This window comes from Musca autumnalis, unplaced genomic scaffold (assembly GCF_047663935.1).
Source record: "Musca autumnalis isolate F117 unplaced genomic scaffold, ASM4766393v1 scaffold_5, whole genome shotgun sequence".
Classification (NCBI taxonomy): domain Eukaryota; kingdom Metazoa; phylum Arthropoda; class Insecta; order Diptera; family Muscidae; genus Musca; species Musca autumnalis.
The window spans coordinates 3,098,660-3,115,009 of NW_027412088.1; the positions used below are offsets into that span (position 1 = coordinate 3,098,660).

General features: G+C 33.8%; 3 protein-coding genes across 5 annotated transcripts; 1 reads left to right on the plus strand and 2 right to left on the minus strand.

Annotated features, from left to right (window-relative positions):
* Positions 1-2,916: 2,916 nt before the first annotated feature.
* On the plus strand, positions 2,917-4,232 carry Prosalpha5 (proteasome alpha5 subunit). The gene is made up of 3 exons (XM_073957399.1): positions 2,917-3,066; positions 3,125-3,257; positions 3,577-4,232. The coding sequence occupies exons 1-3, from the start codon at positions 2,956-2,958 to the stop codon at positions 4,170-4,172; spliced, it is 840 nt and encodes a 279-aa protein (XP_073813500.1). The 5' UTR covers positions 2,917-2,955; the 3' UTR covers positions 4,173-4,232.
* A 6,145-nt stretch (positions 4,233-10,377) lies between these two features.
* Positions 10,378-12,326, minus strand: Gint3 (GDI interacting protein 3). 3 transcript variants are annotated; one of them, XM_073955268.1, is made up of 6 exons: positions 11,790-12,326; positions 11,634-11,728; positions 11,151-11,574; positions 10,946-11,094; positions 10,763-10,891; positions 10,378-10,673 (listed from the first exon to the last, which is right to left on the minus strand). In XM_073955268.1, exons 1-5 carry the CDS (start codon positions 12,324-12,326, stop codon positions 10,789-10,791), a joined length of 1,308 nt encoding a protein of 435 aa, XP_073811369.1. In that variant the 3' UTR covers positions 10,378-10,673; positions 10,763-10,788. The 3 variants fall into 3 exon arrangements, with proteins under 3 accessions (XP_073811369.1, XP_073811371.1, XP_073811368.1); XM_073955270.1 differs by having other exon boundaries at positions 10,378-10,704; XM_073955267.1 differs by having other exon boundaries at positions 10,742-10,891.
* LOC141386559 (uncharacterized) lies at positions 12,268-12,743 on the minus strand. Its single transcript, XM_073955273.1, has 2 exons — positions 12,469-12,743; positions 12,268-12,408 (listed from the first exon to the last, which is right to left on the minus strand). The coding sequence occupies exons 1-2, from the start codon at positions 12,716-12,718 to the stop codon at positions 12,329-12,331; spliced, it is 330 nt and encodes a 109-aa protein (XP_073811374.1). The 5' UTR covers positions 12,719-12,743; the 3' UTR covers positions 12,268-12,328.
* Between the last annotated feature and the right edge of the window lie 3,607 nt (positions 12,744-16,350).

A 16,350-nucleotide genomic window follows, 5' to 3' on the forward strand; every position in this document is an offset into this window, starting at 1 on the left:
TATATTTGTTCCAAAAGTACGGGAATGTAAAAATTAAAATTTTTGTAAAAATTCTGCTGACATTTATCTGCAAATCGGATGCCAGCAATCACGATGTCAGATTAGCCAAACTTGTCAAGTAGAAAATAAGTGAATGAAATTTTTTCACTGTCATAAGTTTGGGAAGAACTTTTGCTATTTTTGGAACACTTTACCAACAAGAATATTCTGGAGCCTAGCTAAAGAAATGTTTTTACACTATATGGCATTTTTAACATATAAAAAGTGAAGCTCTAAGTTCCTTATGTTTTTGTAATACGGGATAGCTATACAGGTACATCTACCATTATTATTGTACCATGCCATTTGACGTTTTAAGCCATGGCTGCAGGGTGGCATTTCTCAGTGATTTTCATAACTGGCCTACCTCTCCTTTATTGTACCATGATTTTACCGATTCATCTACCTTTATTATTGCACAATGCTTTTGACCATGGTGGAATAATACTATAGCTCTGTTCCAGAACTAAAAAGTTTTTACAATTTTTACCACTTTTATACATTTTGCGTTCCCGTACACAAAATTTATATGAAAATCGTTTACGACTTTTAACACTTTATAAAGTACGGGAACAGCCCATATGTTTACATTTACGAAATCCACTCGATTTCAACTGTCAATTTCTTTGTGTATGCGTCAAATAAAAACTCATCTGAAATCGCTTGAATTCATTTGACGTTTGAGCAATGGAATTGACAGTTGAAATCGAGTGGATTTCGTAAATGTAAACAAAGTATAAGAAGGTGTTGCATCAAATCATACCAAACGTCAAATTTGTTCACAATAACGCATTACTGTGAATTGCTTGTTTACCTTCTGTATGTGATATTATTTACGATAATGCATTTTATCACACTACCAGCTGTTTCTGGCCTTGTACCTGTATCATTGTGCCATGCTTTGACACAAGATCTATTTAATTTCATCTTGCTTTGACAGAATAGGCCATAAAAAGAAAAAAATTGTAATCAGCTGTTATCTGTGGCCTACCTGTACATTATTCTACCATGGGTTAACCCTACAAAAGGCTATACCATAAACAGGCTATTACCAAGCAAAAAGTTTGCATCCGCGGATGCAGTTTAATCACTACAAGTCTACAGTACAAGAGCCGTTGGGGTACATCTTTTTCTATGAATTGTACAAGAGAATGCGCAGCTAGGATGCACTCCATTTTGCTTTTACAGCACACAGCTAGAATGCACTCCATTTTCGATCCAAATCACAGCATTTGATGTAGTGTTTTGGATTGAATTTTAAGAGCAGTACACATTTGGTCTGTTCCAGAACTGCAAGAATCTACTAATTTTTACTATTTTCTCCGATAACATAAAGGAAAAAATGCTATCGTAGTAAAAAATAGTAGCTTCTTGCAGGTTCTGGAACAAAGCAATTGTCAGTTTTGAATGTCGATATTTCTCAAGTATCGATAACTGTCCAACCATCCAGCAACCACAAAACATTTTGCGGTTGCATGATGAATGATAAAAATGAACGGCCACGCTAGCAAGCAACAACAAAGCTGTCATCCAGAACTGACAATAGGTCTGTTCGATAACTCAAAAGTTCGTACAAATTTGTACAAACTTTTGCAAAATGCTATTCGATAACAAACTTGTTCAGTTAAAGAGAAATGTACTTGAGAAGTTATCGAACAGGCCTAATGTGTACCCAGCTTTAGATTAGCTGTGTCTTTTTACGTGATAATTTGTAATAATTATTACTAAAGGGTTGTTTACACCATCTATCAATGTCGTATGAGATGCCAAATTTTCTACCTGCGAATGCTGTACACATAGTGTAACCACTATGAAAATTTTCATCTATCAAAATGATTTGGCAACTCATATGTAAATTTTTCATTTACTCTTATGTTACACGCTGAAACTTTCATACAAAACTTTCCCATTATTTTGGCATTCTTAGGTCGAGTTCCCCATTACAGTAATTTCATAAAATTACTTTTGTATGGAACTCGATCTATGAACGCCAAAATAATGGGAAAGTTTCGTATGAAAGTTTTTGCGTGTAACATAAGAGTTAGGGAGCGCTCTATTTGATACGGCATTCTCGTATGTAAACATAAATTTATCAGCTGTTTTCTGACATTCTCAAACAAAAAATGAAAAACAAAATCTTTTAAAAGAAGAAAATGGAAAGGTATGTTTATTTACATATTCAGTAAAGTAAATAAATGGCGTTTATAATGTTACTTTCAGATCGATTGGTCGAAAGAAGCAGTCTTTGAAATGATTGTTTGGTGGCAAAAATATGAATGCCTCTATAACTCCAAACACCAATTCTACCAATTCAGTTTCCTTCCACCAAAATTAAAATTTGCGCAAAATTGCAACTCAACAATAAATGTAAATAATGACAAAAACAGCTGTTTTTATATTGTTAGGTTATGTCATACGAAAATAACACTTGCAGGTATGAACGGACAAATTGAAAGTTGTATGGATGACGTCAATTTTGACAAACATAGAGAATGTCGAATGGGTGAAAGAAATGACAGCTCATATGACATTGATAGATGGTGTAAACAGCCCTTAATGTTGCAGATTTTGACAGTTGTATAAAGGAAAAGTTGCTGAAAAAAATGTTTCATCAATATTTAGTAACTCTTATGTTACACGCTGAAACTTTCATACGAAACTTTCCCATTATTTTGGCGTTCTTAGGTCGAGTTCCCCATTACAGTAATTTCATAAAATTACATTTGTATGGAACTCGATCTATGAACGCCAAAATAATGGGAAAGTTTCGTATGAAAGTTTTAGCGTGTAACATAAGAGTAAGTAAAAAGACACCCCTATTTTTTTACGCAAAAAGTCGATTACTCGAAAGTCGACTGCCGTTTCCGATGCGTTATCATCTCATGTTTCGATCTATACGTTCATCGGTTTTCCTTTATGTTTCGATCTATAGATCCATCTGGTACCTCAAAAGTGTTTGTCATTTTGCTTTGCGAATTCAGAGTTATTAAATTGTGCATAAACTTTGGTGCCGCTAAATATATAATTGTAAGTATATATTTAATTCATCTTTTGTATTTATTTGGAAACTAACATGTTTCCGTAGATGTTTCTCACCCGTTCGGAATATGATCGTGGAGTAAATACATTTTCTCCTGAAGGAAGACTTTTCCAAGTGGAATATGCAATCGAAGCCATTAAGCTGGGTTCAACCGCTATTGGTATTTGTACCACGGAAGGTAAGATTGGTATAGAATGATTGGAACAAATTTCCTTTACCGACCCTTCGCAGAAAAAAATACAAAAATTTCCTTTAAATCGCAAGTTTTCTTAAGTATCGTAAATTTTTTTCCCAAGTAAACAAGGGAATTTTCGGAACTTCGGAGGCCTATATCTCGGTAAGTATACATTTCCCCAACCAAAGACATACATCGTTGGAATCGGCATGAAAAGCACTATCTGTGGTAATTTTTTCATAATTTCCTGCGGTGGGTCGGTAAAGGAAAAATATGCCGAATGATTTGTACGAAATAAATAATGCAACTTTCTTTTCATTAGGCGTTGTGTTGGCTGTAGAGAAGCGAATAACTTCAACACTAATGGTCCCAAGCACAGTGGAGAAAATTGTTGAGGTCGACAAACACATTGGCTGCGCCACATCTGGATTAATGGCAGATGCCAGAACTCTAATCGAAAGGGCAAGAGTAGAATGTCAAAATCACTGGTTCGTATATAATGAACGCATGTCGATTGAGTCGTGTGCCCAGGCCGTATCGGCATTGGCTATACAGTTTGGCGATAGTGGTGATGGCGGTTCAGCTATGAGTCGACCATTTGGTGTAGCCATTCTCTTTGCTGGCATAGAGGAAGGTAAACCACAATTATGGCACATGGATCCTTCTGGCACTTACATTAGATATGGTGCGAAAGCCATTGGATCGGGAAGTGAAGGTGCCCAGCAGAACTTACAGGATAATTATACTGCTGAAATGACCCTTAACGATGCTATAGTACTGGCACTAAATACCTTGAAGCAGGTAATGGAGGATAAAATAAATTCGACCAATGTTGAAGTGATGACCATGACCCCTGAGAAATTGTTCCGCATGCATACAAAAGAAGAAGTCGAGCAGATCATAAGTGATTTGGCTTAAAATTATACGCTTATTATATATCATAAACATCCAATGGAATATAAGTTTTTTAATATGTAACTCTTTTGTGTTATTTTGTACTGAAAAAATGTTTTTGGGAAATTTATCGAACTTTTTACAAATAGCGAATTTAAGGCATGCCTATGTGTGCAAATATGCAAAGTACATTCATTTTGTTCATTTACACGTACATACAACTGATTGTTTGCATATTTGTGATTTAAAATACCACTGTATGAATATAATGATATAAATAATATGAAATTTTTTTGCACAAGTCCATACTTCCCGAAATTTGGGACTTTAACGAGTCAATGCTATTTCTCATAATTTTTAAGCCGACCAAGATCACCAAAAAAAACTTAAGCTCTGTTCCAGAACTAAACAGTTTTTACAATTTTTACCACTTTTACATATTTTGCGTTCCCGTACACAAAATTTATATGAAAATCGTTTACGACTTTATAAAGTACGGGAACAGGCCAGGAAACGCAACGAACTCAAATACGACAATGCATTATTAAGACAATAAAAATATACCAGAAAATTGCAAGTCATTTTGGAATGTTTGTGAAAGCTAGAAGTGCATACAAAAAAACTGTCCTATTCTGAACATTCCCATGGGAGCTGTTTCTCGTGGAATGAAAATTTCCCATTCCCACGAAGTGCATACAAAAAAACTGCCCTATTCTGAACATTCCCATGGGATGAAAATTTCCCACTCCCACGAATTCCGTATTCCCAACGACGTGGGAAATATTTCGAAATTAGTTACACCAAATTAGTATAGCATACTTTGGGGGCTTTGTTTTATAATACAAAATGCTTTGTATCGAATTCACGGTTTTTGAATTAGCTAAGCAAACGTACATGTGCCTAATTCAAAAACCGTGCATTAATTTATGAACCCAGCAAAAAGTTTGCATCCGCGGATGCAGTTAAATCACTAGAACAATTGCCGCTGGAGTGCATCTTTTCCTATGAATTCACCTATGAATTTTACAAGAGAGCGCACAGCTAGGATGCACTCCATTTTCGATCCAAATCACAGCCTTTGATGTAGTGTTTTGGATTGAATTTAAATGCAGTCTAAATATGCTATAAAATGCAAGCCATTGCAAATATCCCAAAATAAATAAAATACATTGCTTATTCGTGTAAAACAAGAATATTAACTTTATTACATTAACACAAATTATACAAATTGTCCATTTAATTTGATCGTAACTGAGTTTACTTCCTCTGCTCTGCATTTTCTGACACCGTAATTGAGTTTGCTCCATCATCCAAATGGTTTTTCATTTTTCCTCCTACTCCAGCTCAGATTGACAATATAACTCCAACTCCACTTCAAAAATAATTTGCGTCTCGTGAATTAATACAATTTTCATATCTTTATTTTGTATTTCTTTATTTTTTTAAAACAAATGCTTATAATTTTAGAAACTCTCTCTTGTGTTCAGAATAAAAGACTGCAAAGACGTATAGCAGTAAAGACCCGAACAAATGCATTTTCCAAAAACATATGCTAATAGTTCCACATTTTGGTCTCAGATGGCTACACAACTCACTGGAATTGATAACAGCAATGTCAATCGTTTTTGATTCCCATTTCTCGCGGCAGAAAACATTAACGTCGTGTTTTGTGGCTGAAATTTATTTCTTTTCTTTTTTTATTGTTCATTCAATGAAAAAATCAAAAGCGAATGCCGTCAAACTTGAGTTTTAATGTTTTTCTTGTCAATATTCCAATGAGTAACAGTTTTCGTTTAACAGAATGTTGCTATGATATCGTAGCAACAGAGGTTAACTCCCTTTACAGTTAATTTTTCACAATTGACTTTTCCTATCTTATAATATTGACATCTTTGGTATTAACAATTAATATGCAAAAGAGAGATAAAATAAAGCTTACTACTACTGCACCGTTTATAGAAAACCACGGATATATTTAACGAACAATTTGTCGTCATTACTTATTTTACTTGCAATGCAATTGTAGACAATCATAGCGAACTCACAAGTGAGTTGCAGTTCACTTTCACCTGCTCGAGCTATTACGATTGGGCAGGGAGGAGCACAAAAACAAAGACGTATAGCAATAAAGACCCGAACAAATGCATTTTCCAAAAACATATGCTAATAGTTCCACATTTTGGTTACAGATGGCTACACAACTCACTGGAATTGATAACAGCAATGCCAATCGTTTTTGATTCCCATTTCTCGCGGCAGAAAACATTAACGTCGTGTTTTGTGGCTGAAATTTATTTCTTCACTATTTTTTATTTTTTATTTAATAAAAAAACAAAAGTCAACGCCGTAAAATTTGAGTTTTAATGTTTTTCTTGTCAATATTCCAATGAATAACAGTTTTCGTTTAACAGAATGTTGCTATGATGTCGTAGCAACAGAGGTTAACTCCCTCTACAGTTAATTTTTAACAATTGACTTTTCCTATCTTGTAATATTGACATCTTTGACAAAAAGTGAACAAGGGTTGACAAGTCGGAAAATGGAAATAATGGCGCGACTTGTGAACCCTTGAAATAATAATTTGTGTTACCATACCGTCATTTTTTGCACAAATAACTTTGGGATTATTAAATTATTATTTTTTGCATAAAAAGTAAATAAATTTTCAAATTAATAAACATTGCTAGCAAGAAAAATATCGGTTATTAAAAATCCACTGTAAAAGAACATGAATATTGGTAAAAGAAAATACAACATTGAAACAACATGGCAACATCTGTAACAGCTGTTCTTTTGTTTTGACAGATATGTGAAAATTGTTTATTTACACTGAAGAATTCGTGAAATTTATTGGAAAATCGTAAAAAAGTGAACAAATGTCGTTTAAAAACGTCATTAAATGGCTACAATAAGTAAATGTTTAATGTTGCATTTTGGGTGATAACAGAAATGGCAAGTTCTGAGGAATACCAAGGAAATGGAGTGGAAGCTGTACCAGCGATGTTAGGACATCACAGGAGATCAATGATTGGTTCAAATGAGGTTCAGCATTTAGCCAATTCCAAGAATTGTAAATACAATTCGTGAAACATCCGATATTTTCTCCAGTATAAGAACCAATTCTATGAATGCTAAGTATAATACCTAATGCTTTCTTCAACACTTAAACCAATTTAATGAATTTTAAATACAATTTCAATTGTAATTCCAATTTTTTTTTGTTCATGGCATATAACAACCGGTACTTAAAATACTATTCCAGGAAATTGCTTGGTGTAGATACCATTCCAGTGGGTTATCGACGATGACGTGATTAAGATCTCAAAATGGTTTGGATCTTTTTGGGGCAACGGTCTGGACTTATATTCCATCAAAATATTTGATTCTATTCAAGCTTGGGGGCAAGTGATTGGACATGTCATCTTTTTAGCACCAGCACCCATTTTTTCCAAGACTGCGACCCCAAAAGTTCCAAATCGTGTACATTACTCTCTCTAGGAACAACAATCGCAGACATGGGTTGCTCCAGATTGGGTCCTTGTATATTTGTGAACCGCTTTATACAGTATGCACCTTTTTGATCTGTCCATACCTGAAAACGGGGAACGCTTTAGTTACAGTACTTGCTTGGGCGTTACCGTGAGAGCCATCCCAATCACCATCTAGTAGGTTGGCCCGACACACTAGGTCCATCAAGAATGATCTTCACTTTCTAGAGAGGAAAGCCCAACGATACAGGAGAGAACCCCTTGCTCAACAAGCATTTCAAGTAGGTTTGTATAGCTTTCACATAGTCGCAGTTTCTAATGTAAACAAATATAGTGTGAATAAAGTCCACCACAAACCAGAGTAGTTTTTGCTCAACTATACTCGGGATATTGCAGTCGTCTAAATTCTTATAGGGCAAATGTTGATAGCACCATGCATAGCACTCTTCGTCTTTTAAAGGTGCGAGACCAAACCTAGTCATTTAACTTCAGTGGATAGTTACATCCCATTCTTGGAACTGAAGTTAGACCCAATTTTGTACCAAATTCTGAAAGAATTCAGAGATTCAGACCGAATTCGTAAAGAACTCTGAAAAAATGTTAGCGGTAAATGTCCTAATATTTGTTTTTGTCGAAAACATATTGCGATTAAAAATATAAAGAAACTCTTATCACAATAAGGTAGAATCTATTACATTTCCAATATTTCAACCATCTTTGATGGTCATCCTCAGGATTGGCTTTCAAAAACAAGAACATTTGTTTTATGCAACTATAAACAATATGGTAGAAATTTATAATAACAATGATATTTCTTTCTTTTTATAAGAATAAAAACAAAAAATTTTAATTCTTAAGTTGACCTCAAGCCAAAATTAAAACCAAAGAAAAAAGCGCCCAAAGGTCAACAATAACCTCAAAACATAAAAAATTTCTAATTATTTTTTGTTGCTTTCAACCTAAAATACAATTAATTATCATTACAGATACAAAATATTCGTATTTTTTAAAATAAATGACCACACTTAAATTTTTTTGTTCAACTCACTTTGATTTCGGTAGTGAGAAATTTCAGCACAAATTTGTCTCTTTTTCTCACTTTTTTTACATTTGTAATAGCTAATTTTTTCACGAACGTGAGTTTTGCTTACCCTCTTGTTGTTTATAATAAGGGAAGAGTGAGAACATAACAGCACTCACGGCGATATGATGTTTATAATAGGGGAGGAGGCGAGAAAGAGAAAACTCACGGTGAGATGCCGTTCATAATTGGGCTGAATAATGTTTTTATATTTGTTATTTATTTTCTCAAACCAAACGTCCACAAGTTTAATAGCTTTTATTGAGAAGTAACCTAACAAAATCAGATAAATATCAAAAAGATAAATAGCCAAAATCGGGGTTTGAAACCTAGTAATACCAATGCAGAAGACTTTCAGTAATGTGTTCTAGATGGCAAAATCACGACCAAACACGGCCAATTTAGTATAATTCTATATGAAGTGAGTTTAAGAAAAATAAAATATTTATTTCTGACTTTTTGTGTTTTTTGATCGCTACCTAAAATGTTTAAGCTATATTATGTATTAAATGAATTCCTCTCGTAATTGCCAATCTATTCCATTTTACATAAATTTATATTTGGTTTATTTTTCCGCGGTTTTAAATACATTGAAATATCCTTATAATATATATTTTTTAGTTTTTCTTCGAAAATCTCACTTTGACGGCAATTTAAACCGCGATAATGGCGCTATTTTGAAAAATGTCATTCATATTAATAAATTTTGGCATGTTCTTTTTTCAATGCCAACTAAAAAAAAAAATATTTGGTCTGTTCCAGAACTGCAAGAATCTACTAATTTTCACTATTTTTTTCCGATAACATAAAGGAAAAATTGTTATCGTAGTAAAAATTAGTAAATTCTTGCAGGTTCTGTGTTGTACAATTGCCGCAAGGAAAATTGCCTAATGTAAATATGTATGGACTTTCTTAACGCTGCACTATAGGTCATTTGCCTAATATAAATATGGACAAACATAATACCCACATGCTTTAGGATGACAAAAAACAAAAATAGATGCATTGCGTAGAACGTAGAACTAATTAAGTTTTTAATCAAAAGAAGTGTTTTTCGAGCTTTCTTTAACTTCCAATATATCGAAATTCTGTTTATTTCATCATCAGGGAAATGAAAATGTTCTATTTTGCAGAACATTTCCATGATGATGAAATTGGAAATTAAATAAACACAAAATAAAAAGGTCGAAAAAACTAACACTCTCATTCTAATATTTTTTTTTGCAAATTTGTTTAGTCATTATGCATTTTTATGACTTTTGCGGCTAACATCATTGAATGTGATAAAGTTAAGATAAAAATGCCGTCATATTAACAATAAACAATGACGAATCTGCCATAATTACAAAAAAAAATGCAAACAGGTTTAGTTTTATAGTACTGCTTTTCAAATTACAATTCTTTTTAGCAGACTAACAATTTTTTCAATCCAATTGGAATTATAAAACTCTTAAATGATCGAATATTGGCACACTAATTCTAAACAAATCAAATGACGTGTCTTCGACGGTGACATGAGTTATATTTAGTGGGATGTTTAGGGAATCGTCCCTCCTCATTTTGTAACAAAAAGCATCCCACATAAAAATTCATTTATTTACAGTATTTGTATTCTTGAAATAACATAGACATACTTTGCGCGGTGGTGTATCGCTAGTTGTTAATTTTAAAATGCTCAATATATTTTAATAAGTTCCAAAATTAAATATGTATGTATTAGAAATAAACTACATGATTCCGCCAATACTATTAATAATAATAAAACACATGTCCTTGCTGCTTCGTCGTACTGAATTCTTTCCACGTTTTTTTAAGTTTATGTACTGTAGCCAAAGTTCAAAAGTGAAAGCCAGATCTTCGCGAAAAATATGTTTTAGTATTTTTTTCCTGCTGCGTTTAAAAGAATATCAAGCATTCATGGTTTAAAACCTTGGACAAACATTAGCACTTTGGGTCCTATAGGTGAAAATAAACTTGTAAGAAATTTCTATGTGGTTCTCTTAATTTTCAATTTAAACCCATACATTTTGTTTTGTGTGTTTTACCATTTTATTATATCCTTTCAAGTTTATTACATATCTTGTACAAGCAGCAACAGGTCTTCCTTCAAAAAGTTGCAATCTGAATCGACTTCACCCACGGTTGTGAATAGCAAAACCACATTCGGTATAAGCCTGTGAAGTAAATTAATTTTATTTTTGATCTCCTTTGATTCATTATTCTTATACCTTAGATCAAATAATGTCTTATCCATATCGCTTTCAGAAAATTTGCCATCGTTAGCCAACAATAAGTTGAAATCCATAGACTCAGTTTGCAAGCAGGATTGCACAAATTCATACACATCGGCAAGTTTATCATAAACGTTGAATGTTCCCTTTTGTGGAATGAACATTAAAGAGAGTGTTTTGATATGAATTTACGTTTACTTACTTGTATGTAAAGTCCATTAGGAAATTTTACTCTGATTAGAGCATACTTGTACATTCTCATGGCCCTCTGCTCCTCGCGATCGCGCATCGCTTTTGTTTTTAGTATTTGAGCGTTCTCGATTGCTTCAGTTCTCATTTGTTGTTCTCGCTTAAGTTCTTCGGGAGAAATGCGATAGAAGTCGTCGGGCAAAGTAACACTCTTTGCTTGTGAAGGCAAAAGAACTTTTATGTTGCGATCCAGCTCAAGATGTATCTGTTCAGCGTTTTTCAAAGCCTCTAACAAAGATGGCAAATCGTAGTCTTTTTCTATATTGTCTTTAGACCATATCAGAAATTGTTCGTTATCCAATAGAATTTCACGAAAACCACATGCATTAAGAAAATCTTGCGCTCCCTCGACATAGCGAACCTTTTCAGAGAATATCCTACAAACATGGTAAATAGAAATTTCAATTTCATTTCAAAGATAACAACATTTCGTTACCTATTGGACATTCGTATAGAACAGTACTTTTCCTCATTGGGATGATTGATAATATTCTCCAAATATTTACAGATTGTCTGAACACATGCCTCAGCCTGAAGAATTTTATATTTCAATATAAAAGATTGCAAGATCCTTACGCTGCATTACGCTTACCTTCTCCTTAGTATTGCAATTTTGAATTATTAAACATGAAGTCAGAGCTTTCTCGTCACTTGTTTCCAATTGCTGATACAAAAATTCCTTGATCTTGTTTCTCCACTCCTTTTTGGGTAGTATTTCTTCACTAACCAGAGGACAACGATAGAAAATCGAAGCCACATTTGTACTGGCTTCTGCAGTTTTTTCTATATTTGCACTTGCTGCCTCCTGCCTAAGAGCCGCAGCTTCCGCTTGTAGCTCCTGCCTTGCTCTTGCTTTTATTGCAGCAAGTGATGTATTCAAGGTTTTAGGGTCTCCCCTTTTCTCGATACGAGCTAATGCGGCTTCTGCAGCCGCCTTTGCTTCATTGCTTAATTCTTTCCTTTTTGGTGGAATGTACTCTTCATAGTTGGGTCTTCTTGTTTGCGAAGATGACGTGCCTGCTTCTGAAGAACTCAAGGAGTGACCTTGGCCTAAACTACCACCACCCAACTTGAATTTGAATGCAGCTTCGTCCTTTTTCTTCTTGAAGAACTGCTTGATTTTGGACATACTTAAATCCTTGGTGAATGTTCTTTCGGAAGTTTAAGTTTATCTACGGATAGTTTCAGCTCTTCTATTTCTTTAAGGGTGCCTTATTGAGAAACATTTCATCAGTTTAAATATTAGTTTGTAAAAAAATGTATAAACTTACTTGGCCGCACAAACTTCTCGTTGATTACTCTACCGTACACTTTCCAGCTGTAGACAATTATTAAAACTGTGCACAATAACAAAGCTAGCAATACATTAAGTAGTGTTCTTTGCAAAGGTGTAAATAGTTCAGCTTGTCCAATGAATTCTTTGAATAACGTTGCTGAGGACTGGCTAATTTTTTCAACTTGCAATGCAAAAGCTTGGACAGCTTTGATCAGATGTTCTCGGAAGGAATCGCTACTATGCATTTCTCCGCAGCATAGGCGAAATTATAATTTAAAAAATAAAAATTTGATCAGCTGATACTGGGATGCCGGACTGAAAAACACGGACTAATTTAGTGGTGCCACACCTAAATTTCACAATAGAGAGGTAGAGTTATTAGAAAAATCTGATATGGTAACGCTTGCACTTTTATAACTCAACCCAGCAAAATGTTCGATGCCAAAGATGTTATTCAATCATGGGTGAAAGTGATCTGGCATGTCATCTTTTTAGCATCTTCATCGATGAATTTTATATGAGCGTTGCTATTCATATTTGGATCCAAAGCATGTCATTTACACCAATGCTTTGACATGTCATTTTCACCAATGCTTTGGCATGTGATTTTCACCAACACTTTGCAATGTCATTATAGCTCTGTTCCTTTACCTGCCTGAGGTTACCATTTCTTACCATTTTTAACCTGCAAAGCGTTCCTTTACTTCAACAACCATACAATTCATATGAGACCAGTTCACCACTTTTACCATTTTTTGCCACTGTTACCATTTTTAAAAGTAAAGGAACAGACCATATGACTACGACGAGAGTTTTAACAACGTTGGTTGTGATTTGGAGTCTCCGACAACCGTAAATACTACAACAAATACAACTCAACATAGAAATTTGTTTTTGTTTGTAAACGTAAGTGTCAACGTACATTTAAACATAATAAGGAAATGTCTATAAATTATTGGAATTTAAAAAACTAATAATTTTTTACATTTGATTCATGGTAAAATAATAAAGGTAATTCCATGCAAACAGCTGATTAAATTTTTTTTCAAATTTTGAATTTGAAGTACTTTCATTGTCAATGTGAATTTGACTTATGTGTGTATGTGTGTACATGTATACCTAATGTGTACACACATATGTCAGTAACTATAAAATTTCGATTTGAATTGAAATAAAAAAAATTTACAAAAATATTATTTTACGGTGTCATAAGGCACAAACGACTAACATAGAAATAATTTGCGGACATTGGTGTGGTTGTATCCTCCGCTGTTGCGCTTTGGACAACGAACAAGCTTGGCAAGAATACAAATAGCCATATCCAACGTGGTAGAACAACTACAAGCACAATCAACACACCCAGCGGTAACAGAAGCAGCAACGTTGCAGAACATCACCAGCAACAACTTTTAGCAGAAGCTGCTGAGGCGAACAACATTAAGAAATGGAATTAGACAAATTTTCTATACAGACCCAAACAGAAACGATGGTAATCCAATTATGATCCAGGGACCAGAACAAATTGGATAGTTGCTACAATCAATGAGCGAAAAGACGGCGGATGGTACACAATGGGAAAGGTTTAGAAATGGCCAAATAAAAATCGAGAGCAATTGCTGAATGTCCAATTTGTTAAATATGTGTATTATTAATAAAAAATAAAAACACAGAAAATAAGATTTTATTCAATAAATGAGGATAGTCCTCTTTGCCAAAACAGGTGTGTCCTCCAGAGTCAAAGCTTTGACAAAGGTGAGGAACTAGTAGTTCTTAAAATAGATCATCCCTTGACGTAATCGGTTTTTCATATATGATGCAACTGTTCTTGTTATTGGTGTAGTAAATCTTGTTGAAACTGTTGTTGGGATAGTCATGCCAAAATTGCATACAAACTCCAAAGAATATTGTTGGTATTGCTGATAGGGTTTTGTAATAGCATCTTCTTTGTTCCAAATCAAAAATTGAATTCATCTGTGGTTGAATGTGGCTTTGTACATTCGGTTCCAATGGATCCGATTCGCTTTCTTGAAGGAACAAGGAAACTTGGATAACCATCATGTTGTTACGTCCGTTGCAGCTGCTATTATTGTAGTGGATCGGTGGATCCCAGCTCCACTGCACATATACATAGTTGTTGATGGCGTCAAAAGTAATTTTTTTGAATTAGTTAAAATATTTCATAATTATTTTTCATAAACACAAAATTAAATAACAAACGGTATTTTGTTATGAAATGTCATGCCGTATTATTGATATTTTGTATTTGACACGCTCCCGTACAGACATACAGGGTTGTATTTATCTAGATTTGACAGGTGGGACTACCTTTTATTATTCTACCATGCATTTGATTGAATATTTTGAAAATCATGAATGAAAACTCGTTAGATTTTCAATTTGAATGTTTCCATATCATTCCACTAAATGCATAATTTCTCACAGAAAGTAGAATTCTTGCAAAAATGTTTGGGGTCGCTGGTAATTCATCGAAAAAGGAGAAGCTGCTTCAATCTTTTATTTCTGAAATCAAAACATCACACGTTTATTAGGGCTTTATTCTTCCATCCATTTTTTACAATTTCAAACAATTTGGATATTATGAGGCTGATGGTTGGTTTACATTTACGAAATCCACTCGATTTCAACTGTCAAATCCTTAGGTTAAACGTCAAATGCAATCTAGATGAGATTTCAGCATGAGGCAAACACAGCCATCAATGTTCAACTGTTATTTTAATCAATTACCAATAATTATAAAACGCAAACATTTATGTTTGAAACAAAAATATTTTCATCCTATTCAGAAAAAAAAAAAAAACAAAATAAGTAATTTGACAAAGAAACAAAAGCAAAAATATCAAAACTTCAGATTGACTTTGACACTAGTCTTACGGCAAAATCAAATCAGCTGGCACTTGCTTTTACCTGTAATAATTGTACCATGGTTTATATATGGTCTGTTCCTTTACTTTTGAAAGTGGTAAAACCGGCAAAAGTAGCAAAAGTTGTAAACTGCTCCCATATGAATTGTATGGTGTATGAAGTAAAGGAACGCTTTTCGAGAAAAAAGTGGCAAAACTTGAAGATTCTTGCACGTAAAGGAACAGAGCTATTATAGCATGGTACAATAATACAGGTAGAATTATCATGCCAGCTGATGGTAACATAATGTGTCAACTGCATTGTATTAATGTCAAATTCTGACACCTTATGTTACCAACAATTGCCGATGCGGCTACCTGTGTGTTTGTACCATGTATTATAGCCTTTTGCAGGGTTAACGTTCCTTATGAGGATTTTTAGCAATGGAATTGACATTTGAAACCCAGTTGATTTGTTAAATCCGGTTATATATAAACGTACTATTATAGACAATTTTTCGATAATTTTTGACATAAAGCAGTAAAGTTCTATATTAGTTGTGTCTTTTTACTTTTTCAGTAATGCTTTGTTTACATTCGACGTCGTTTCGTGATTTCGAAGGCGTTTCGTGATTTCGCGCGGAATCAAGCAAAATTTATCATGATTTCGCATACAAAAATGAAATCATCTCATTTTGTGATTTCAGCGAAATCAACATCGAAATCACAGTACACATGATATACAACCTTGCTTTTGCCTAAAAAAGTACCAAAAGTTGCAACACTTTTCACGTATCACAATAAACAAGGTAGATGGTAAATTGCTGCAACAAAAAATTTTAGTATAAAAATTTGTAAACAATGTGGAAAAAAATATTAAATTACTTTGTTACAATGCTATTTTTCATTGTGTTCCCGTACTTTTTTAATGGTAATGTTAGAAAATAGACCGAATTGTCAAAAATTGCTTCCCCATACAAATTTCGTAAAAAATACGGGATCGGAAAAATGACGGA

Coding starts and splice junctions, on each gene's coding strand:
- Prosalpha5 (XM_073957399.1), top strand. CDS start 2,956: ATGTTTCGATCTATAGATCCATCTGGTACCTCAAAAGTGTTTGTCATT. Junction 3,067..3,124: donor GTGCCGCTAAATATATAATT/GTAAGTATATAT, acceptor ATGTTTCCGTAG/ATGTTTCTCACCCGTTCGGA. Junction 3,258..3,576: donor TGGTATTTGTACCACGGAAG/GTAAGATTGGTA, acceptor TCTTTTCATTAG/GCGTTGTGTTGGCTGTAGAG.
- Gint3 (XM_073955268.1), bottom strand. CDS start 12,326: ATGTCCAAAATCAAGCAGTTCTTCAAGAAGAAAAAGGACGAAGCTGCA. Junction 11,729..11,789: donor ATTGCAATACTAAGGAGAAG/GTAAGCGTAATG, acceptor AAAATTCTTCAG/GCTGAGGCATGTGTTCAGAC. Junction 10,892..10,945: donor AAGACATTATTTGATCTAAG/GTATAAGAATAA, acceptor TTTACTTCACAG/GCTTATACCGAATGTGGTTT.
- LOC141386559 (XM_073955273.1), bottom strand. CDS start 12,718: ATGCATAGTAGCGATTCCTTCCGAGAACATCTGATCAAAGCTGTCCAA. Junction 12,409..12,468: donor CGAGAAGTTTGTGCGGCCAA/GTAAGTTTATAC, acceptor TTTCTCAATAAG/GCACCCTTAAAGAAATAGAA.